Source organism: Heterocephalus glaber, unplaced genomic scaffold, assembly GCF_053883595.1.
Source record: "Heterocephalus glaber isolate CG9 unplaced genomic scaffold, H.glaber_assembly_v1.0 deba00001688, whole genome shotgun sequence".
In the NCBI taxonomy this organism is placed as follows: Eukaryota; Metazoa; Chordata; class Mammalia; order Rodentia; family Bathyergidae; genus Heterocephalus; species Heterocephalus glaber.
In genome coordinates this window covers 2,774,719-2,799,105 of record NW_028258413.1, presented here as the reverse complement: position 1 = coordinate 2,799,105, position 24,387 = coordinate 2,774,719, and the positions used below count along the sequence as shown (strand labels likewise).

Here is a 24,387-nt window from a genome sequence, read left to right as displayed (position 1 = left end):
AAGAAAGAACAATAGGGGAAAACCACCATTTAGGCTCTAAGACCCTAAACACGATGCAGTCCGTATCACTGCCTCTGTGGCTGACAACTGAGTACCAACCGTTTGTTTATCATGGGTGAGTTGTGAAAGAAGCAGGAAGGGAAAATACCAGGCGTGGGCTCCACCAACCTGCAGCGGGTGTGTAACACAGCACACCGGCTAAGCCCTGGTAGCCCGGAACTCTTCTCTTGGAAAAAGTGCACTCGGCCAAAGTGGTCTCAAACCCCTGACAGCGCACTTGCAAGCATTCTGTGGAGTTTATCTGGAGATCTTCAGAATAATGAAACCTTCCCCGAGTATCAAGAGCACCTCTGGAAGCAGCAAAACGAAACGTGATGGTAAAAAAAATTACTACTTGCATTTTACTGTCATACTGTAGGAGGTAAGCGCCTAGAGTAATTTCCTCTCATCTTCTATAAATCTATACGTGTTCTACAAATCAGGTTACAGTCTCTTTGCCTTGGTATTTTCAACTGCAAAAGGGAATATATCTACTTCACTAGGTTTTATAAGATTAACTAAAATAATCACTTTAGACTGACTAGCCTGGAGGAGGACAAGGGGGACGATCTTTTAAAAATTGATTACTCTAACAGAAATTAGAGAAGGGACAAGAGCACAGAATAAGTAGGGTTATAATAAGCCCAAAATAAGATAAGGAAAAGAAAGTCAACAATGTAAAGTAATCACAATAAGGTAAAGTGGGCTAAACTTTTCAGTTAATGATTGGCATATTGGATTTTTTTTAAAAAAATGCTCTCTGTATAAAGAACACACTTAACAGGAAGATACAAAACGATGAAAGTAAAGAAATGGGAAAAGATTGTGAACAAAAGAGTTAACAACATCGCTGATTCTAATAGTTAATGTTCTAGAACTATGTACATGAAGTACTTAAAAAGCACTCAGCGCAAAGCAAATACCCACATAATTTAAAAACTTGTCATCGTACAGGGACATTCTCTGACATCAATGCAGTGAGAGAGGAAATCGATAATTAAAAAGTTAACTATCAGCAAGCTAATGTGTTCATTTGGAAAGTACAAAACACCTTCTAAATTGCAAATGGATCAAAAAAGTTTGCATTGACAATCAGAAGATATTTTGAACCGAATAATAAATAAAATATCACTTAGGGAGTTTATGGCATGCAGATAAAGCATTACTTACAGAGAAATAGGTACCTTAAATGTTTATGTTAGGGAAGTAAGAAAAATTGAAAAGGATTGAGTTAAGCATTTGATTCCAGGAATTAGAAAAAAATAAAACAGGGAAGAAAGTGGGAGGGTTGAAGATAACAGCAATGATTAAGGAAGTAGAAAATAAAGAAATAAGGGACCTCTGCCAAACACAAAATACAAAAGACTAATCAGATAGACTCGCGCAAAGGCCAAACGAGGAAAGGTGTAAGTAATATTAGCTGTGGAAAAGTGGATGTAATTATAGCTGGGTAGAGAGAGACAGGAACAAATGTACTCAAAGTCACCCAAGGATTCAGCCCAAATACTTGAGCCAACTCTCAGGGGAACGCAGTTAATCCTCATAACAATGCTAAGAGGCTGGGAGTGGATATTCTCAGGTTACACCACAGGAAACTGCAGGACAGAAAGCCTAGGTAACCAGAAAGCCAGCAGCTGGAACAATGAAATCCAGCCTGAGAAAATCCCCCTGTCCTTCCTAGCACTCACTGTTGAAATCCGAGGTCAAAGCAGGCCACGTTGGCTTCCGCCATGCCCCAGTTGCTTTTACAGATGAACATTTTCTTATCTTGGTCCACAAGTTTTACTGTGACAATTCCCTTTGAATCTGTACTTTCATCACTTAAGGAAACACTAAATTCTCCTAAAGTAGAAAGGAATGAACAATATTTAGGCATTCATTGTTTTATCTGCTGAATTTAAGAGCCTTTAAAACAGTAAAATATCTCATTTCAAAATGACTTTGACGGCCATGAAGATTTTAACAAACCATAACAGGCATTTCTTTCAACAGTGCTTATGTGGCAACGGCCATGCTACCCGTCATGTGGAAGGCCACTCAATCCTCACACCCACCTTGTAAAGATGAAGCCCGCCTTGTCTCCATTTTTTCACAGGAGGAACCTAAATCTAGGAGACGTTAAATTCCCGGCCCAAGTGGTGAAGCCAGGAATTGGAAGCTGCTCTGTTATCTCACTGCAGAGTCTTAGAAGTAAGTCACTTCCGGAAAGGCCCGAAGGGTTTGTGTGTTCTCCCACATTCAGTGCCTGAGGAGAGGGCTGGCACTGACAGACACAGGGTCTAACTCTTGCTCTTCCCTGTCATAGCCAGCCGAGGTGGGCTAAGTGGAAAGCTTTAGTTCTCTTTTTACCTCTCCATCCTAACTCAGCATCAGAAAACTACACAGGCTACGACTGTGAGCTGGTGGCTCGCAGCACCTTTAAAAAGAGCACGTTAAGCATTTGCTTCTCTGACAACTTGATAGCGGAAGGCAGTGGTGAGCCTGAGTTTTGCTCTTATGGCTAAAATTTAATAAACATTTTCTTTGTGTCAAGGACTAGGCAAAGAACTTTATCTGCATCATTTTATTAACTTCCACAAGAATTTTATGACTTGGGAACTTTGAGCATTCACATTTGACAGATGGAAGAACTGGGGCCCAGCGATTCCCACAGCTGGTCAGTAACAGAGGTGGGCATGGAGGAGATGGAAACTGAGAACCTAATCCTGTGCCTCGGAGTCGTAGCCCCTCGTTCCATAGGCACCTATAGGGTACAGGCAAATTGGCCTGATGTGCCAAGCTGGCTAGGGGAGCATGCCTAGCCCGGCGTCTCTCAGCCCCTCAGATACCCAGGGGCAGCCGGTGCAGGGATGGGGCCGAGGGAAGATGCTGGAAGAAACACTGGGGCTGGGACCCAAAGGCTGAGCGGACCCAGCCCTCCTGTGTGACTAGCCTGCCAAGGCCTTCTCACTGACTCTGAACCAGCTGGGCGGTCCCGGGAGGGGGCCCTTTGACAACGCCAAAGGGCAGCAGTGAGACCTCAGAGCCAGGTGCTCTGGGCTCATGGCTGGATTCAGGTGACTCCCGATTTCTTTAGTTACCACTTCAGTTACTGTTGAGGTGTCAAGCATTTTGAGTCATCATCCGAACATTCCACAGCCAAGGTCTTTCCTAAGAGAAAGGCTGGTATACAGTGGCCCTCTTAGGTCACAACATAACATGATAAATAGGCTGTTCTACCTTCAGCTGTGCACGTTCCGTTATTTAAAAACTTGGCCTCTGGACGAAGGCATTCAAAGCTCTTCAGATGGCAGTACGTTGGAAAGCTTCTCCCGTTGGTTGAACACACGGAGGTGCCGTTCTTGGGGCACTGATAGGGGAGTTTGCAAATACAGGTCCCGTCCACGCACTTCTCCCACGGCTGGCAGAAGACTTTGCTGCAGGAGCGATGTGTGTATTTGTTCAATAAGCACTTGGCATCCACCAGGTCCTCCTGAGGGGCGGCTGGCGCTGAAGGGAGCTATAAAACACAAAAGAGCCATCGGCTTAGCAGCAAACCCAAAGCTGCTTTTTCAAACACAGATGAGGATGATGGGGTCCGGTGGTTTTAGGAACCAGACAAACCTGGCTTCTTGCCCCAGTTTGGGTCATATAACTTTGGGAAAGTTACCTCATGAACATGGTTTCCTCATCTGCAATTCTGCGAGGTAATTATAAAGATTAGAAATCATATGCGTGCGATGGTTGGCAGGTGCTACGTAGGCAATTAATGGAAGCTGTTATTACCCTAAGGCCAACATAAAATTATGCCTCCAAAGAAGTCAGTGAATCTCAGCAGTCATGTTAAGGAGCAACACATTTGGTGCTGAACATGTCTTATGGAATGCATTTGTTTTTCTGTTATTAAACACAAAGCCATTTTTTGAGCTCCTACTATACGTAAAGTCTTTCTAGGATGGACATGAACTGGTCTCCACCTCCAAGGACTTTCTTTCTAGGCAGTAAGGCAGGACCCACATACTAGTAGGACACTGGCAGATGGTGGTGAGTGATGTAACTGGGGTACAAAAGCAGCACAGTAGACTTGGGGAAACAGGGTAGGAGAGTGCGTGTGCTAGTCCCGCGGAACGAGGCCAGGAAGGACAGGTCTGGCTGTCAGGATCCCGTGTTTGCCACAGACAGGGGAGGGCTGATGCGGAACATTTCGGGAGTGGGTACAGTGATGGGACTCAGCAGTCTAATCCATGTGTGGGCTGAAGGGGACCCTAGGTTTTTCACGCTGAGTGAACGAGTGATGTTTCTTTCACCGACCACAAGTATTAAAGGACTGCTTGATCTACTGCATATAAAGCCTTATCCTCAAAGCATTAACAATGAGTAAAATAACTCGATTGCATTTGAAGAGAGCTGACCATTTGAGACCATTTGCACTTAATGCTTGTCAGGGTCCCAGACACTCACTAGATATAGAACACGATGTTTATAGTGTCAGCCTGCAACTTCATTTATAAAAAGGCTGAAGTCATTTACATGGAATCTTGTTCTATATACTACATGCCAATCTGTATGTAAGTTGTATAGTTAGGCACTTTATAAGTTTTTCATGAAATATATTCCACATAAATACAGAAATATTGTTCATACTGATGAGAATGAAATTTGCATTGAGCAGAGCTTTAGGTTTGCAATTTAAAAATTTTTTTTTTTGAGCAGAGCTTTAAAATGAGTGTAAGTAGCAGTAAACATTTTCTTTCTGCAACCTGTACTTATACGTTCTTCCTGTAAACTACATAAAAATATTGTAGTGAATTTTGGTGGTGATTTTAAAGGTTTTGATTAGGTCAATAATTGCTTAAGCACTGTTTAATTCATGTTGAAATATCTTTACTTTTAGTTCTGAATATCTAAAAACTCATTTAATTAATATGCTATTCTTGATTTAGTGGTATTCTCTATTCATATTTTTGGTATTTAACCTAGTTAGTTTAGGCTCAGTCATAATAGTGGATAGAGTCTCTGTTATTTCAAGAGATGTTAAATATTTATACGCTGTGTTGACTAGCTCAAATGTGAATTCTGTTAGTGTTGCTAAAGAAGAATCTGGTAGTTTTTTTTTAAAGAATGTCTGAAATATAGTCTTACAACTAATATCATAGTGGTGAGCCTTTCCCTATGTGTTTATTGTCCTTGTTCTTTACTAGGTATCTTTTTCAGCTAATATGTCCTTATAATTAAATAAAAAATTTTGAAAAGTAATGAAGTATGGTTAATGACATTATCCAACGAAAAACTCAGTGGTCCAATTATTAAAACATTTGTGTTAAAATTTTGGCTTAAAAATGCAAATTTAAGTGTGTTTACTTATATAGCAGCCCATTTATTTACATATGAATATATTCAAGGATACTGGGAGCATTGCTCAAAATGTTTTGGCAATTAGTACTGTAGCCAATTTGTCTACTAAGCACGACCCCACTCCTTTAGGTGCTGCTGCTGTGTTGTGCATGAGGACTTAAGAAAAAAAAACCTTTCCTTGATAGCTGTAATGATGTAGCAATTACACTTCTGTGTGTTTCTCTAGGCAGGAGTACAAGGAAAGCAGTTTAGACAGTTCCTAGAAAACGAAGAAGAAATCAAACAATCTCCTATTCTATGCCGTATCAACCCTCACGTACAGATAAATAGCTTTACCTCATGCTTCTTTGTCACCTGGTTTTTCCAATGTTTTCCATATTTGCCCTATAAACGAGAGGGGAGAAAAGATGATCAAGTATGACCAAAACAAGAAAAGCTCCCCCACTTTCCCCTCTCTATGGACATTGTTGGGGAGCCCCACTCTGCTGCGAGCTCTGTGTAATCTTGGTAAGGGGCTGTCTTCCTCCCTCCCCCCTCCCTCCCTTCCTTTGTTTCTTCCTTTCTGTTTTCTCATCTTGTTTTTAAAATTTACTTTATGAGTCCACGTTTGCAGTACATACTGACCACATTCATAGAGGGGTGTTGGTACTTGTACATAATACTTAATTCTGACCCATCCTGCTTTTGTAAAACGTGGAAAATAAAAATAATGTTCTCACATAGTTACTTTGAGGATCAAGTGAAACATGCAGGAGAAAGCAAAGAGACATTTAAGAACTTATATTGGCTGAGGATGTAGCTCAGGGCTAGAGTGCTTGTAATAGCATTCAAAAGGCCTTTGGTTGAATTGCTGGCACTACCAAAAGAAATTCCATCTAGATCCTGTATATATATAGATGCTGCACGAACGCTAATATGGTGATGATTCTGGCAGGCAGCACAAAGCCCCACGTCTTCTACCCTCCCCTCAGTCCAGCCGCTCTCTGTGCCTCTCCCTGGGGACCAGGCTATGTCCTTATCCTTTGCCTCTGGACGGAAGGGATCAGATGTGACACAGAGATGCTTGGACGCTGCTCCTTCGACCAGGACTGTCTCCGGTATCTGTGCACAGCTGTGAGAACGTGGTTGGGTCAGCAAAAAGCAGAAGGGAAGAACCACCCTTCCCAGCTGGGCCTCCTCCGTCAGCTGGTCCTGGCCGACCTGCAGGCTGCAGTCTTGCCCTCCGAGAGCTGGTGGTGGTTCTGTGATGGCATTAACCAGCTGGGGCAACGTGGCTTCCCAGAAGAAAAAGTGGAAAACTCAGAAAGAGTCAACAGGATAGAACTATCCGTCCACACGGAGGAAGCGACTTGGATCCCAAGAGTTATCAACCAGTCAGAACCTGTTTCAGGGAAGAGTTTGAGGCCTGGCTCCCTCAGCCCCTCCGCATCACGGTGTTCACTAGTAATTTTGTCTCCTTCGGACCTGGAGCAGCTCTGCATGGGACACAAGGCTGGCCCGAGACACCTCACAGCATTACCCAGCGACCGCTCTCTTCAGAACAAAATAAAAGGCAAATAAGAAGGGAAGGGGAGGGCTGGGGATTTAGCTCAGTGGTTTCGCCGCCTGCTGCACAAGCGCAAGGACCTGAGTTCGATCCCTGGTACCAAAAAAGAAGGGAAGGGGATCAAGCGAAGATCAAGCGAAGGAAGACTGGGGTGGGAAGAGAAGGGAACGGAAGGGACATAAAAGGATGTAGGATGTGTTGTGTGCACGCACCAATTCCCGACGACGACGATGAATGCAATCGTTATGCACTGCAAATGTTTGCTAATAAAAATTTAAAAGAATTAAAAAATAGGCAGTGAATGTTTTTCTATTAATACCTCACAACGAGTTGTTCCAATTCACACAAGAAACTTGATAGTTTTTTTTATTGTTTTCATGTCTTTGGTTGTTTTTGAAATCAGCACCTCCCCTTCCCAGGATCAGGATGTTGACAGAAACCTCGGACAGGCTCTTGTGCACTCATGCCAAGACTTTCTAAAGCACTGGAAAGACTGCTTTGGGATCAACTATCATTTTTCCCTCACAGATTACAAAAACCATTGGCCTGGTTTCTTGATCTTGTTTCTTTTCATAATGAATGTGAGATGTCTGAAATTTTATTTTCTTTATTTGTAATTGCTTGTTTTAATACAGAAAACATAGCGAAATGTTTCAACAGGCTCAGAAAAGTTCCTGGGGAGTTCCATCTCCTCTCAAGCTACCCAGCCCACTCGGAAGCAACCACTTACCGGTTCCTGGTGCAGTTTTTAGGTCCAGCACTGTACAGGTGAGCCCCTATTTCTCTCTCTACTCCCCCCAAACCAGGGACATTTACAACTAAGGGCCCCATACCCAGCCCGCCAAAGGGAATTAGACTGTTTCCAATGTTTTCCTATTATAAATAATTCTATAATGAATTCTCTATGTAATATGTATCATTTCCCACAGGTGCTCAGTATATTTTCAGATTTGCCCGGAAGCGGAATTGCTGAATCTAGGGAATGAGCGTTGTAATGCTGGAGGACAGAGCCTAGTTTTTCGCCGCAGAGGGCGCTCCAACTTGCACCCTCGTCCTCCATAGACAGTGCGCCTGCGCAGTTCTCACACAGGGACCGCAGCCACCGTTCGACCCGTTAAGCTTCTTTTATTGCTGTCAATTTGATATTAAAACTCCCATTGGCGTACACTTTCATTTGCATTTCCCCTTATGAATGTTGTTGAAAATCTTTTAATACGCGCAAATTTTAAGAGAAATTTTTATTTCTCCACGTACTAGCCATAATCTTTTTGGTGTAATTAGATCCCTTTTCTTTCACCTTTCTTTCTTTCTTTCTTTCTTTCTTTCTTTCTTTCTTTCTTTCTTTCTTTCTTTCTTTCTTTCTGTACTGGGCATTGAATCCAAGCACTTCACACTAAGCAATATCCGCAGCCCTTTATTAATTTTATTTTAAGTTTTGAAACAGGGCTTCACTGAGACACAAAGTAGCCCAGTCTGGGCTGGAACTTGAGTCCTTCCTGCTTCAGCCTCCCAGAGCGAGGACTATAGGTGAGCACTACCCTGTCTAGCTTTTTTTTTTATTTTTATTTTTTGGAAGAAGATTTCATACAAATATATCAAGGAAATCAGCATTTTGTTTGGAATATGAGCTATAAAAACGTGTTGACAAATGCCAAGCCTAGTCCGTAGAGCACAGATACTTTTTAAACGCTTCCTCACGCAACGAAACTATTTTCAATAAAAATCCTGAAACCAAAGGAATAAGTAGATGCAGGAAATGAAATAGTAAACGTTTTCTTTTATTGAAATTCATATGTGTAATCATACTGTAAACATTTAAAAAGTAAAATACATATTACAGTGCAAACAAGAAAAAAGATTAATATTTTAAATTACACTAACAATGAAAAAGGGAAGTCATACCTGCGTATAGGTCTGTTACGGTGACGAATCATGATATTACAGCTTAACAATAATTAAAGACATTAGAAGAAAAGCACAGCAACGTTTTTATTTAAAGGCATTATTCCAATTTGGGAAAATATTTGCCTTGTGAATTATAATTTAGCTCTGCCAAAATAAGGATCGTACATCTCGGTCTGCAGTTTTACCACTTTTACACTTTAAAAACAAACCCCCAGTGGTCATTGGAAAGACAAAATTGAGTAACTCAGCTTTCATTTCTTCATCTTTACAATCGTTAGAGCAACATTTAAACTTCTGCATCTGCTACTCAAGCTCAGGAAAATGGAATAACTCGAGTTTGAAGACAGAGCCCACAGCCAGCTCGGAAAGCTCCAGTGCATAATGGGCCTGACATCCCACTCCTACGGAGGCTGAACTTAGCGTGTGCTGCGTCCACGCCCACTCACAACACGAGGTCTGTGCGGGATGCGTCATTTGAGGAAGTGCTCGTGCTGCTTACGTTCCCACCCGCAGCAGCCGTTAACCGTTCTGTCCACTACACCAGCTGCTGACAGAGGGCTGCTTAAATTTTAAATTAATTAAAATTAAATTAAAAGGAAATTCTGTTTCCAGCCAAGTCAGAGAAATAGGGACCAGATGTACCCTCCAGCCTAAAACAATCAACAAACAAACAAAATAGGAGGCCTTGGTTTTCAAGACACAGGACCTCAGGCAAGGAGGGCAGCGGTCACCCAGGGCGGGAACTGCGGGCGCTGCTTTACTGCCCTGAGCGTTTACTGGTTGTGGCGCAGGGAGGAGGGGCGTGGGCTGAGCACAGGGAACTCCCAGAGCGGGGTTCAGGGCCAGGAGTCTGCTGGGACTCTTTTCAAAGCCCCTCCAGCCGGGCGTGGGGGTGCACATCTGCAGTCCTAGCACTCTGGGAGGCTCAGGCAGGAGGATCGCAAGTTCGAGCCCAAACTGGGCAACTTGGTGATTTAGTGAGACCTCGTCTCAAAATAAAAAATAGAAAGGAGCTCCAGAGGTAGCTCAGTAGGAATGCCCTGGGTTCAATCCCCAGTCCCGTGGGGGGCTCCTGAGAGTACTCAGTGAAGTGTTCATTAGCACTGGTGGAGGAAATTACTAGAGACGGGGGTGGGGGAGCCCTGGGAGAGTTTAGGGTTACACTGCACATCCTCAATCGGGGCTGAGAAGTGTGCTGGTTCTCACTGTTCAATCTAGAGAACTCGGCACTCATGGGAGAGAGGAGCGCACACAAGAATCTGGCCTCAGTAGCAGGGAATAATTAGCTCCAGGCTAAGCCCTGTTCCTATCTTACCTGAGAAAGCTGGAGGGCAGGACCTGAAAGGGTCCAGTGTTTCCAAGCAACTGAACTGCATCCCAGAACAAAGCTTTGTGTGTTTGCAGGAACAACAACAAAAACACACGGCATTTGATAAAGGTAAAATTCATAATACCTGGCATAAAATTTTTTAAAATTCTAAAAATGTAAGGGAGCTGGAAAAATGACTCATAATAGGGAGAAAAATCAATTGAAACATACCCAGGATTCCAGCACAGATTTTAGAACAACCAGGCAGAGACAGTAAAAGTTATTATCCCATATGTTGAAAGTTAGACACTGGCTTTATGAAAAAGACCCAAATTGAACTTTGGGGATGAAAACTACAATATCTGAGGTTACAGTAATACACTGTGTGCAGCTAACAGCAGATTGGACTTTGCAGAAGAAAAGATTGGCAAATCAACATATCAATAGAAAGTACTCAGAATAAAATAGAAATACTCTGGTCTTGGCAGTGATTTCTTAAACATAACAAAAGCATAGGCAACAAAAGACAAAATAGACAAGTGGAACTACATCAAACTAAAACTCTTCTTCACAGCAAAGGATACAATCAACAAGTGAAAGGGAAACATACAGAATGGGAGAAACTATTTGCAAACCACACTTCTAATAAAGGGTTAATACCCAAAATATATGGGGAATTTGAACAATTCAACCAGAAAAATGGCTGATTGAAAATATGGGTAAAGGAGTTGAATAGACATTTCTCCAAAGGAGACATAAAATGGCTAACAGATACAGTGTGTGAAAAAGTACTCGCCATTATCATCATCAGGGTGATGAAAATCAAAGCCCCACACCAGTTAGGATGGCTATTGTCAAAGTAACAAATCGTCACAAATGATGAGACGTACAGATGAGGACCCTTGTCTACTGTGGAATGGTACATTGTGCAGCTACCATGAGAAGCAGAATGGAGGCGCCTTTAAACTTGAAAATAGAACCACTGTATGACCTACAGCCCCACTTCTGGGCATATTTCCAAAGGAAAGGAAACAAGAATCCTGAAAATATATTCCATGTTGACTGGAATTTTATTCTCCACAGCCAAGACATGGAAACAACTTAAGTACCCAATAATAATTAATCAAATGTGATACATACACACAGTGAAATATTATTTGGCCTTAAAAAATAAATACCGCCATTTGCAGCAACGTAGATGAGTCTGAAGGACATTTATCTAAGTGAATTAAGCCAGACACAGAAAGGCAAATTTTACACGATACTACTCCTATTTGATATCTAAAATTGGCAAACTCATAGGAACAGAATTGTGGCCACCAAGAAATAGCAGAGGAAACAGGGAGGTCAGAGGGTGCGACATCTCAGTTCAGAGCAGTTCCTGGAGCTCTGCTGCACAGCACAGCGCCTTAACATACACCTGTGCACTTAAAGATTTGCCAAGAGGGAGGCCTTTTACTGTGTTTTTTTCACATGCACATAGACATATATGCACACAGCGAGAGGTAACTTCGAGATAATGGGATATTGTGGCCTAGATGGTCGCAGTATTTTCACAGCTGTACATTTATCTCCAAACTCATCAGGTTGTATGCATTAAACATGTACAACGTGTTGTATGGCAATCATAACTCAATAAAGTGTTTTTTAAAAATAAAAACATATCTGCTGCCTGCCTTGAAAGCACAGGGTCCCAAGTTTGATCCCTGGTACCAAAATAAAAATAAAAACATAGTTGCTTTAAAGACTACTGTTAGTAAGTTCTAAATTTGTGATTCCTCAGAGATTCTTCTGTGAATGGGCTAGGTTTTCTCATACCTTTGCATGCCTCACAACTTTTTGGATGAAAATGAGCACTTTGAATTTTATAATGTAGTAAATCTTGAAACTGGATATTCCTCTCTGCTCGGGTTCATCTTTGCTGCTTGCTGTAGTCTGTAGCTGTTCAGTGACTTTTCTAAACTATGTATTTTTGAGAACTCTATTCTTTGTTGTGTGTTCTCTAGAGTCTCAGTTCCTTTAGCTTGTGTCCAGCTAGTGTTTAAAAGGAGATGAGTCCAAGGAGAGAGAGAGAGAAGAAGAAAAACTAATCTTCCCAAACCGAACTGCTCTCAGTCTTTGGAAACAGGTTCTGACCTGGCCCTCCTTCCACACCTACCAGGCACTGCAGTTGCCCCCTGGCCTTGACTTTATGCTCATGCCAGGCCTGGAGATCAGCTGCAGGTACAAGCTCAGGGCCTCCCAGGCTGAGTCCGAGCAGCCCCTGGGCTGAATGTCCCAAGGACGATCCCCAGCCTTTCCCTGGCTAAGGACCACCAACTTTCAGTGTACAACTTTGCGATAGTGAAGTGTTCTGCCAGTGTTGCAGGTGTCTTGACCATTTAGTAACTCCAGTACATGTGACCACATTCTTGTTTCTCCCTCCTTGTGATTTGGCCTTTATTGCAAAGGTCCAGGTTTGGGGACACCCAATACTGGAAGCTCTGGATTTGTCTTCATTGTGAGGGCCCATTTGGTTATGTTTGGCTTCTGAGATCCAGTTTAGGTGCAGCATAAGTAACCCAAGAATATACTTCTGACTGGCCGTGTCCAAATCCTGAAGCCACAGAAATTGTTATCTTTTTGCTTTTCCATGAATTTGCAGCTGAAAGTAATGAATAGCAACCCAATGGGCTGCATGCGGGACCAAGTTAACAATTTGTTTTCTTGCAATAGTATGCAGCCGCAATATTCTTTAGATTCAGGAGGAAAAATGGCCTGCATACGAATCCTTAAATTATACAATTCTACAATTAGATTTATTTTGCAAATAGATGAATTTAGGGTGAAATGTCTTATATTCTACCTTTTATGTTACTATTCCAGAATAAGACCAGGCAGAGAAAATATAAGATTATGGTCCAACAGGAAGGAAAGACAAAGAAACCTATCTCACCTGATTCAAATGAAAAGAAGACCAACTTATTGCTAATTAAGGAAAATACACCAATTGCTCCTTCTCCACCTCCTCCAATGGGGGCTTTGCCTCTCCTTCAGTGCCACCACCTGAGGTGCCTCTCATTCCTGAGGGTTGAGAAATAGGGCACCCCACTCCCTATTGTGGTAGGGAGAGAGCTGCCAGCCCCTGGCAGGGCGCCATCTGCTAAGTCTCCCTTGGAGGTGTGGATGCTCGGATAAGGCACCCCAAGGACTGACTTAGGTCACCCCTTCCTTTGCAAATTCAGGTTTGCTTAATTGGAAGAATAAGGCGAGCACATATCAAGATGACCAAACAGCATGGAAAGCATTTGCTACACTTCACTGCCCATAACTCCGCATGGGCAGATGTACAAAACCACTGTACCTATTGTCCACCTTCCTCACTTCAGAGGATAATGGGAGACAGAGCTAGGGCAGGGCCCACTGGTGCACTCAGAGACCTGGCGACCCTCAAGGGCTGCTGTGGCTGGAAGGTGAGAGCAGAGGATGGACCCAAATGGGAGCGTTACCTGGGCTGTGCCTTGGCAGGGCTCTGAAAAGCCACCCAAGAAACAGGAGCTTGAATACAGCACAGGAAGTGGAACAAAACCTAGCAAGGATGCCTCAGAATTTTTAGGGCTTTGGACCTATGTATAGATCTCTAGATGTAGACCCAGAGGCATAATTGGAAAATGGGAAATATGCCCTTCATTGGACCAAGTGCCCTAGGTACACAGAAGATACTGCAAAAGGTAGAAGGGGGGAAGGGGCTGGGGATTTAGCTCAGTGGTTTTGCAGCCTGCCTTGCAAGCCAAGGACCCAAGTTCGATCCCCAGTACCAAAAAAAAAAAAAAGGTAGAAGGGGTCCTTGGGATGCCATTGTCTGGGGGGTTGAAGTTGACTTCTCAAGAGCAGGGACCAGGACAAGGAAAGAAGGGGCAATGAGAGACAAAGCCACAGGCTGCCTCGCTGGTGGCTGCACTGACTCAAGGACCACCCTTGAGCTTGCTGTGAGGAAGAACCCAATTTAAGGTAGGCGGCCCTGGACCCCAAGGCCCAAATTCTACTGAGGAACCGCTCCAATGCGCCTACTGCAGGCAACAGGGCTCCTGGAGGGAAGGAAGCCAAGCCCAAATCAGATTCCTGAAGAGCACAGGCCACAGGCGGTGCACCAGATGCCCCAGACGGCTGATAGTGATCGAGAATGATGAAGCCCACAGACTCCCTCTGACTCGCCGTTCCTGTCTAAGGCTCCCACAAGCAGTCCCTGGTGACTGCGACAGGAAGCACACTTTGGACATTCTAATCAATATGAGGCTCACTTACTCAGTCGTGAACATTCAGCTTTCCAAACATTCTGAAAAGAGAGTGCTTTTCATGACAGGCTTAGCAGAAATCACCCCCTAACTCATGGGCTGCCAAATGAGAAAGAATTCCTGCATTTTCCTGAAGGTTCGCTCCTGTTGGGATGAGTTACTGAGCAAACTAATGCCAGACTCATCTTGGTGCCTGCATACATGGGCCTCGAAGTGCCACCTGCACAGGCTTGGGCCCTCTAGGCAGTGCTGCTGCGACAAACAAGGAACGTCCTACAGAATCCAGGCTGAGGTCTTAGAAAGGTAAGACTGGTGCTCTGGGCAGATGGAGGGCCAGGAAAAAGACAGCACCGCCTGTACATTAGAATTTGTCCAAGTTGAAAATCAGGGAGTGAGCTGGCTTGCCCTCTGTTGGCCATCTTTCTTGTTTTTGACCTCACAGATCCTTGCTGGTCTCCATGTGACACTCCAGTTTTACTGGTGCAAAAGGCAAGTGCCAGGGAGCATCATTGCACAAGACTTAAGGTCAAGTAAACAGACTGTGGAAGACATCCGTCTAGTGGTACTCAGACTTTTATACCTTACTTGCCACCTTGTTTGGAGGGTTCAGTTGCTTCACAGTTCTGGGTCTCAAGTATGCATAGTTTTAGTACAATCTTAGTGTTACTCTGAGAGCAGTCTCAACCTTGAATCCATCCACTCTGCTTCCCTCTGATACTAAAGAACCTGTACATGATCATATCTAGGTAACTGAATACATTTATCCCAACCATCCTGATCTAACAGGATCAGGAGAGTGCAGGTCTTGAGATGTTGACAGACGGGAGTGATTTTATGGGCCAAGGTACTGTGAAGCTGGGCATGCAGTGGTCGCCCATCGAGAGACACTAGAATCCGAAGTCCTTTCACCAGGCCTCCTGCACAGAAGGCAGATCTTAGAGCTCTGACAAGGGTCCTCATGTGGGTAAGGACAAGAGAATGCCAGGCGCGTTTCCAGTGGTCTGCACTCGTGGAACCCTTTTGCTCGTTGGTGGTGGTGGTGCTGGGGCCTCATGCATCCTATGGGCGTGACTTACCACTGAGCTATATTCCAACCCCATGGAGCCACTTGGAGAGAGAGGACTGATAACCATACGTGAAAAGAAACCAAACATGCTGAAGAAGTCTTAGCGGTATTAGAGGTCGTTCTGGAGCCCAAATAGCTGTCTATTTTCCCTTATTCAGGACATGGGAATCAGACTGTCGGACATCTCGAGGAAATAATGGAACAGATAAGGCTACAAAGCTAGTGGCCAGGCCTAAGTTCTAAATAATGTTCCTGATTCCTGATGTGGATTTAACAAAATATCACCTAAGTATTCCCCAGGACTCAGAAAGGGCCCCGGAATGAGGATTTGCGTGGAGGCCTGATTGCATCCAGGATGCTTACTACAGACACATGAAAGAGGGATGGATTTGCAATAACAGGGTAGAGTCTTCATCTCCGAGCATCTTCCGGAGGATGTGACAAGACATATTGGAGGGATGCCACTCTCCAGTGGGTACAGAAGCACTTTTCAAAAGGCGAGTCAAAGATACATGATATGTGCCAAAAATAACTCCCAAACAGGGCCCCACCCATAATAAAGGAGTTCAATCCAGAGGTGTCAGAGTTAGGGAAGGGTGGCAAACTGACTTTACTACGGTGTCAAGGGCCACTAGGACGTCCAGGTACCTACTGGTATTTGTGGATGCTTTTACTGGCTCAGTAGAGGCTTCTCTTTGTTGGTTGGAAAAAGGTATGAAGATGTTAAAACCTTACTGAAAGAAGTCTAGGATCAGGCTACCCATATCCGTTCTAATTGACAATGGAGGGGTCTTCATGGCAAAAATAAGTGTCTGGTGCCTGAGACATTTGTTGGAAAATACACTTCTCTGCAACCTCAATCTACTGGCAAAACAGAGAAAGGTGAATCATACTCTTGGCTATAGTTCGAATGTCTCCTGACATGTGCGGAAGGCTTCATCCCCAGCCCCTGGTACCATTGGGAAGTGATGGAACCACTGGGGTCTGGACCTGACGGAAGGAAGTTAGGTCACCGGGGACACGACCTCGGAGGACATTGGGCCCGGCCCCTTCCTATCTCTCCTTTTACTTCTTGGTGGTCATGGGGAGGACAGACCCCCTCAGTCATGTGGCTCCACCATGACATACTCTGTGCTACAGGCCCCAAATGGGACTCAGTGACGAAGGCTGCAACCTCTGCAAGTCTGAGACAAAATCAATCGTTCTCCTTAGAAGCTCACGATCTCAGGTACTTTGTAACAGTGATGGAAAACACCACATTCTTAAAAAGACTGGCTATAATTTGTCAGGAGGCCAATTCAACCCAGGTAAGGCATTGCCAGTTGCTTTGCTTCGGATGGGGTGGCCCGTAGGAGTAAACTTCAGCTGAACCCTCTGGAATGTTGTGCACTCACTGGGAGCTACTCTCACTGCTGGGCGAAGTTTGCTTTCAGCAGGTTGGTGTTTCCCACAGAGGTACTCTGCATCACTTCTGTCTTGGAGGCTGGGTCTTAATGACATCTTGGAAAAACAAGCACCAAGAACAGCTCCAGACTCACTGGACAGGACCTTATGAAGTGCTGCCAGAAACCTGTTTCTCGGTAACACTGAAGGGAATCAAGCCATGCATCCACTGCATGGGAGTTAAATTTGTTCTGCGAAAATCATAAAGTCCACTATATCCTGTCCACAGGATATTGCAGGAAATGGGAACCATGTGGTAGAAGAACAGGCTCACCGAAATCACCCGAACTTTGACTGACTTCGAACTCCAGACACTGACTTCTCTTAATGGACCAAGTAAGCCCCTGATTAACTTATGTTGCTGTTCAGAAGTCAGTTTCCTAAAGACAAGTAATGAATGATTTCTTTAATGATATATTGTGCACCTTTCTTTGTTAATCACTGTTTAAAGCCTACCATGTCACCTTCTCTCGTATTCCTTGTACAATGATAAGGGTGGTCCACGATACTGGTGCATCACTTGGCCATGGCCATGGGACTTGTGAATACTTCACATGAGCAGCAAACAGTGCCTAAGGCAGGTCCATACCCTGGTCTGGTCATATGTAGCCAAGTCAGTCACCCCTCTGAGCCCTTCAAGAATGAAAACAGAGGTTGGGGAGTAGCTCAGCAGCATGCATGAGGCCCCAAGTTCCATCCCACCTTCACTAACGCCACCAACAAAAATAAACAAAAGAGAAAGAAAAATGAGCAAAGACAAGGAGGGAGTTAAACTGAAGGAAATCTGAATAAACCCCCAGACTTAATCTCTTTTATCTGCTCTTAGTCACTTGTTTTTTGTTGACCTTAAAAACCACCAATTTTAGAGGATTAGCAGCGCCTCTGCATTGTGGATCTTGATGGCGATATTCCATGAAGTTTCAGTGTGTATGCATAGGCCAGTAATTACTTCCTAACCCTAACCACCTTTCCCCACACTGCTGCCCATAAATATCCCCAGACTCTGTCCTCGGGAGGCAGATAGGAGACTTGCTTCCCAATCTCCACACTTGGCCACTCTGTATTCAAAAGACTTATCGCTTGCAAAACTCATTATTTCAGTGATTGGTATGTGACACAGTTTGAAAAAAGGGATATATTTTTAAGCTATTTGAATACACTTAGGTTGTGTTTATAATAAATTCCATGTTAATTCCATGTGAGATTAAAAATTCCTCTTTCATAAAGTAAGAAGTTCTGAAATTTTCCCACATTTGATATTAATCTTTGCTATTTCTTAAAGGATTGAAGAAAAATTTATTTTTGGAAGACTTCAATGGAAAGAGGCTCCCTTTTTTCTTTAGGTGGAATATTATTATATGGATTTAAAATGTTTTTCTTCTACACATGAGAAAGGGATTCAGACTATTTATTTTTAAGTTTACTTTTATAAATAAATTCATTTTCATAAAAAATGAGTAAATTTTCTCAATTTTGAAATTTAGAAAAATGAGGAGTAAAAAATAAAGTCGTCAGGATCCAATTATCTACAGAAACCTTTTATTTGATACATACTGTATTACTTTTGTTGTTGTTGACACCCACAATTTAAATGAGGAGAGGTTTAATTTGGCTCACAGTTTCAGAGGATTCAGTTCATGGTCAGCTGGTTCCAAGGAAGAAACATCAGACAGAGGGGTGTGACAGAGCAAAGCTGCTTAGCTCACTGTGGCAGGAAGCAGAGCAGGGGAACAGCACCAGAGAGGAAGGGGTGAGGGGCTAGACTCAGTACCCGAGGCCATACCTCCATGACCCACCCAAATACATGGGAAGTGTGACCCAGTAATCTCCCAGGAGGCTTCCAAGCCAATTAAGTTGACACAATCAAGTTTAACTGTCAAACATATCCTGCAAGAACTTTTAATTTTCATATATATGTAAGCGGGTATAAGTATCCACTTAGGTCTGTGTGTTTATATATCTATGCAGATTTATGTACGTATATTTTTTCTTTGTTTCTTTCTTTTCCCCCCAGTACTGAGGACTAAACCCATGACCTTTGCTCTGAGCTACATCTTCAGCCCTTTTTTAAATTTTCAGACAAGGTCTTATTGAATTGCTAATCTGTCCAGGCTGAGCTCAAATTTATGATCCTCCTGACTCAGCATCCCAGAATATTGGGATTACAGGCAGGTGCCACCACGCCCAGCTTATTTTTTTTCTTTAACAAAAATAACATTGCAGTAGGACTTCATGTCAATAAATACAGAATCATGTCATTTCATTGTTCGCATAGTAGTTTACTTATGGATATACAATCTTTATCAATTTCTTATCACTGAGCAATTAGTTTATTTCTATTTTTCTATATTCGAACAGTATATTGATGATAACATATTTTAGAAGTTACAAGCAATAGAAATATGTAATTCTGACTTCTTAAATAGTTTTTTAAAAATTAGTTGCTTCTACAAGCTAGCATTAGGACAAAATATTTCTGGAATGTCATCTCAAAGTACCTTGTCCACAAAAGCTGTCAACAGCTGCTTTAAATGTTTTAAACATTTTTAACCTGAACAGACACCCTGTGACCTTGTATTCATGTGTCATTTCAGTCTCAGCTTCCTCTGTAGTCCACACAGCCTCCACCCTGACCACATGGGTTTATTGATCCACAGGAGCCCAGTACTTCCGCCTGCGTTTGTGCTTGGTGCTTTCCCTGGGTAGAAGGGCTGGGAAGCATTACTCCTTCTCGCCAATGATCAAATCTAATCTAGAATTGCAGGTTCGGTGCAAGTCCCACTCGATCCATAATCTCTCCCTGGCCTCACACCATTGGGTGATTTGTCCTCTCATTAAAGTCCTTTATTTGTACCGTTTTGGGCAAGCAAATGTATACAGATGGCCCAGTTTATGCATTTTGGGCTTTATGGTGGGGTGAAGGTCGTCCATCATCAGGAGGAAGCTTGACTTCAAATCTGATCATCCCTCGGGCTGGTGATGTGTGCTAGCAGACTCTCTCAGTGCAGGGCACTGTCAGGGCGCTGCAGCCTCCACTCAGCCATGGACCGTGGGGATGAATTACGCGCCACAGTCCACGCAGGGCTGTGTGGCCAGCATTGTTTGGAAGTTGTGTTTGGTGTTAGGCTACAAAATGCTCATCACTTTCGCACAGTGTTTAGTGAACTACGTGAAGCACTCACACTGCTGCAGGCTACTGTGTGCCAAGCAAGTCTAAGGAAACTGTGATGCTATCCTGGGACCTTCAGCTGTGCTGAATGCAGTTTTGATTTATGTTTTTTTCAGTCTAGGATGGGTTTATCAGATCATAACTCCACTCTAAGTAAGGAGTATCTGCACAATTTGCCACATTCCCTTCTTTTGCTTTTTCAAATGTAATTTAAACCTGGTTTATGACTCCCCTTATATCACTTTTCTACCATTTTACTAAAGGGCTACCAAAGGCAGACAGCAGTGTTACTATTTTCCTAGCACTGTGCCTCAACACACAGAAGGAACTTGGTAAATGCTTACTGATTTAATAGAACAGTAAATTATGGGCTTGTATAGTGAAATTCCTGTTCCAGTCAATGTCTACGTACATATACGAGCATATAAAAAGAACTCTTTTCTTAAAACTTTTAAATCAGAATATTTATGTCAGATACTTGCAATTTATTATATAATAAATTCTTGGTAACTGAACTATATAATATTGAATCTAAATCATATCTGTTAAGATATTTCATTTTTTTAGTAAGCTTTAAAATATCTACTTAATATAGTTTGCATAAAGATCGAATTACTTACCTCGAAGGAGCTTAGGCAGAAGCACAGAAGCAACAAAACAACACGAACAAGTTTCATGTCGGAGGTGTTCAGGGTCTGGGCCCCTGTGGAAGACTGTCCATCCCAGGAAGTGTTCCGAAATTTAATTTTTAACCTCTGAAAAAATATTTAAAAAGAGTGAGCTTCCTACAGAGCTTTGTACTTTTGAACTCTTAAGGAATTTGGCTAAAACCCAGAGTTTTACCGTAATTTAAACAAAAAATGACCTTCCCAGTAAATAGCCCAGAGAGGCAGCCAATAGGAAGGGTTTCCTCCAGAAGAGGCGGACCGCCCCGTGCGCTGAGGGAACAATGCCTCAGTTCTGCTTTTCAGGGAGACACAGATTACACTGAAGCAAATTTCTTGCCTTTTGGTAAAATAAACTTATATTTTTTCCTCTAAGTTTGAAGACTAGCAGATGGTAAGAGTAAAGGTGAAAACGCCACTAAATATATGGAAAATTCATTACGCTGTGATTGAATTATATTCTGAGTACAATGATGTCTTTTGCTGTAATAATTTTTTTTTAATTTAAACATTCACCATATTTTTATCGCACTGTGAAGTACTCAATAGTCTTATTGTTGAAAATATTTATACTTATTTGACAACTAATACATATACACTATATGCATGCTATTACAAATAATAATAATAATGCTAACTTTGAATCAGAAATATTACTATGAACCACAATTTTTAAAAAATATACCTCCAGCTTTGTCCACCACTAGGGCCCAGAAGTCACGATAATCTAGAGGCAACTGTCATTTCTAGATAATGTTCGAAAAAATGAAAAAGCTCTTTGGAGAAAGTGCTGGTCTCATGACTAGGGCAGGAAGTGTACCGGGCGAGGTGGGGAGTGAGATGTTCACATTTGCGTCAGAAGCAAGGAAGCGTCAGAGGCCCGTCAGTGACAGTAACACAGGACCCAGTTCGAAGGGGCTCCCATAAGCCCAAGGTTAAGCATTTTACGCATTAAAAAGAAACATTTTTATGCATCGAAATAAAAATATTTTCTAAAGTGCAGAACGTTCCAGTCACTGGTGGCAGAAACGGTGACAGGCAGAGCAAATCCCCATTGGCAGCACCTTACGTTCCCGGATCTGGGTGATGATCACCAGTAGCGGCTGAAACCATTAGGGGAGACACTGGCAGGGAACTTTGTACCAGAGATCGGGCTGACCAACCAAAAGAAGGACAAGCAGACTTGATGTCTTTCCTCACAGACTTCCAACCTGTCATTCTTCACGGGAAGGACATGGGAGGCTTTAGGAAGAATTCTGGGGGGAAAAGTGAATCTGAACGTGATCAGGCCTTCAGATTTCACTACCAGTCTACAGGGAATCCAGAGGGTGAGAGAACAGGATCCATACCATCCCAGGAATGCAGTCAGGGAGACAACGGGAAACTACAAGAGTCGGCTTCTTCAAGAAATACAGGCCATAAAAATAGGGGAGGAGGCTTGGGGTGTAGCTGAATGGTGGAGTGCTTGCTTAGCGTGTGCAAGACTTGCAAAGCTATGGGTTCCTCAGCACCACACTCGCACACGCACATGCGCACAAGAGACGGGAAATTGATATAGAATCAAAGAGACTTGAGATCAATATTGAGACTTGTATCAATATAATACAAGGTATGTATGGACATGGACATTGTTTCCACCTTCATTTGGTTGCTTCAACCATTAAAAAGATTTTGAAATAAGTTGGGAATTATCTACATTGACCAGATACTGTGTGATGCTAAAACATTGTTACTTTCATTAGGCAATGGTAGTTTGTTTATATTTTAAAATATCCTGTTAGAGATTTATGGATAAAATGTTATCTGTGGTTATTAAAAATACTGTAAATAGGGCCGGGGATTTAGCTCAGTGGCTCCTCGCCTGCCTCACAAGCGCAAGGTCCTGAGTTCAATCCCTGGTACCAAAAAAAAAAAAAAAAAGTAAAATATTGTAAATAAACAATAAATAAAGACAAGATAGTTAAAATAAGATTCGCAAAAAGTCAGTCGAATCTGGGCAATGCACACAAACAGGTACATGGAAGTATTTTCTGAACTTTTGTTAATATTTGAAATTTTTGTATAAAAAGCTAAAAACAAAGTCATGTGTTCACATTGCTTCCTGTTTATTATCTTATTTTTATTAACATATGCCTGCAGTGCCCGATGGTTACATTCATGGTGGGGAGTCGGTCCAGCCATGTGACACACCGTAACTCTTTTCCCTCACCTTCCCCCGCCAGCCCTGTGGTTTCCAATTTAATGACATCTTGCTGAAGTCTTCAAATTTCGTTCTAATATCAAAAATTTCAGCCCATTTCATAGCAGGTCTCTGTCATTCACAGTATCATCTTTCCAAGTATTTTAGTTAGATTTTCTAAGTTTTCAGTAACATAAGTGAATGCACGCCTTCTTAGATCTTGGACCTCATAATTAGCCTGCACTTTCGTGGTATGACCAAAAAGTGCAGTCAGCGCTGCTCTGAGTGCCATCCAGTGGAGAAAGGCTGGGGTCTTCAGCAGGAGAAGCTACACACTGATCCATAGTAACAGTGTGTGACAAGTTTCCACTTGTTCAGTGCAGTTGGCTGGTTGTGAGCTATGGTTGAAAGAAGATGTGTTTTAAATCATGCACTATAAAGAAGGCATTAACACAGAATTTTGTCAGTTTCATTGGAATTGCCCTATTGTGCTACTTCAAATTCCAGGTTTTTAAGAAACATCATTACAGTACATGAAATTTGGGTCTAGGTTGTGATCCTGAGACCAAGGTTCAGAGTTCTCAGTGGTAACCATCCAGTTCTGGGAGGAAGCCCATCAATCAGGATCCAACACCAAGGGCTGTGATTTGCTTTTTGATTTTGGTAGAATCATGCTAGCTGAGTTTGTACCCAGGAATATGAAGGCGAATTCTGAAGGGCTTCAAGGCTGCCTTGATGTCTTAAATTGCAAAATATTGACATTTCATGGTCATTTTGACTATGGGAAAGAGACAGAAGTCATGTGGTGCTAGACCCAGTGAATAAGGTGCATGAGGATACACTAAAATGTTTTTATTTGGCAAAAACTGCTGTACCAGAAGCACGGTGCGACACAGAGTGTTGTCATGATGGAAGATGAAACAGTTTGCCCATTTTACAAGCCATTTTCTATGCGCATCATTTCCTAAATGTCAGTATTGCAGAGATAAATCGTGACCATGCAGCTGTTAGCAGTTTTGCTAGAGGCTGTTCACCTGTACGCCAGTGCTCCATGAAACTGTGTTCATTGATTGCCAGTGTTTGACACGGACAGCAGAGGCCATGGATGACAGGCGAGTATTGAGCTGCAGAGGAAGGAGGCACAGGTGGATGACACCACACCTCCCTCATGAGCTGCATGCCCTGACCTCCCCAGCCTCCTCTGATGTCCTGCCAGCTGAGCATGCGCGAGCTCTCTTGATGTACCCGGAAGTCAGGGGTATATTTTAATGCCAGGGAAGCAGTTTTTATGTGCTGTGACTCACAAGCATCACTGTTGCTTTGCTAATGTTGTAAACATTGCACAACATGGAGTTTGTGGGTGAAAACTGAATTGCATTTTGAACGTTTCATTTTTCTTTTGCTATTGCCATTTAGTTTGGCTTTTTTATACAGAGGAAGGACTTAAAATTTCACACA

At 42.8% G+C, this 24,387-nt stretch overlaps 1 protein-coding gene and 1 long non-coding RNA gene across 7 annotated transcripts in view; one reads left to right on the top strand and one right to left on the bottom strand.

The window, feature by feature from the left end:
• Positions 1-20,975, bottom strand: part of Cfi (complement factor I) — a 40,646-nt gene extending 19,671 nt beyond the window's left edge. Inside the window, exons 1-6 of one of the 2 annotated variants that reach the window (XM_021245388.2) lie at positions 20,929-20,975; positions 20,706-20,840; positions 5,710-5,757; positions 3,259-3,538; positions 1,728-1,881; positions 169-350 (exon numbers count right to left, since the gene is read on the bottom strand). In XM_021245388.2, coding sequence (XP_021101047.1) covers positions 169-350; positions 1,728-1,881; positions 3,259-3,538; positions 5,710-5,757; positions 20,706-20,762 — 721 coding nt within the window. In that variant the 5' untranslated portion in view covers positions 20,763-20,840; positions 20,929-20,975. Of the gene's footprint in view, positions 1-168; positions 351-1,727; positions 1,882-3,258; positions 3,539-5,709; positions 5,758-20,705; positions 20,860-20,928 lie in introns of those variants that run through there. The other variant, XM_087198808.1, reaches the window with a different exon arrangement.
• LOC110345974 (uncharacterized) lies at positions 237-18,529 on the top strand. Of its 5 annotated transcripts, none has more exons than XR_015446460.1 (5): positions 237-421; positions 2,032-2,229; positions 7,580-9,535; positions 17,146-17,252; positions 18,199-18,529. It is a non-coding gene; the product is annotated as an uncharacterized LOC110345974 (long non-coding RNA). The 5 variants fall into 5 exon arrangements; XR_015446458.1 differs by having other exon boundaries at positions 7,555-9,535; XR_015446457.1 differs by having other exon boundaries at positions 2,032-7,687; positions 7,849-9,535; positions 18,199-18,386.
• Positions 20,976-24,387: the final 3,412 nt, after the last annotated feature.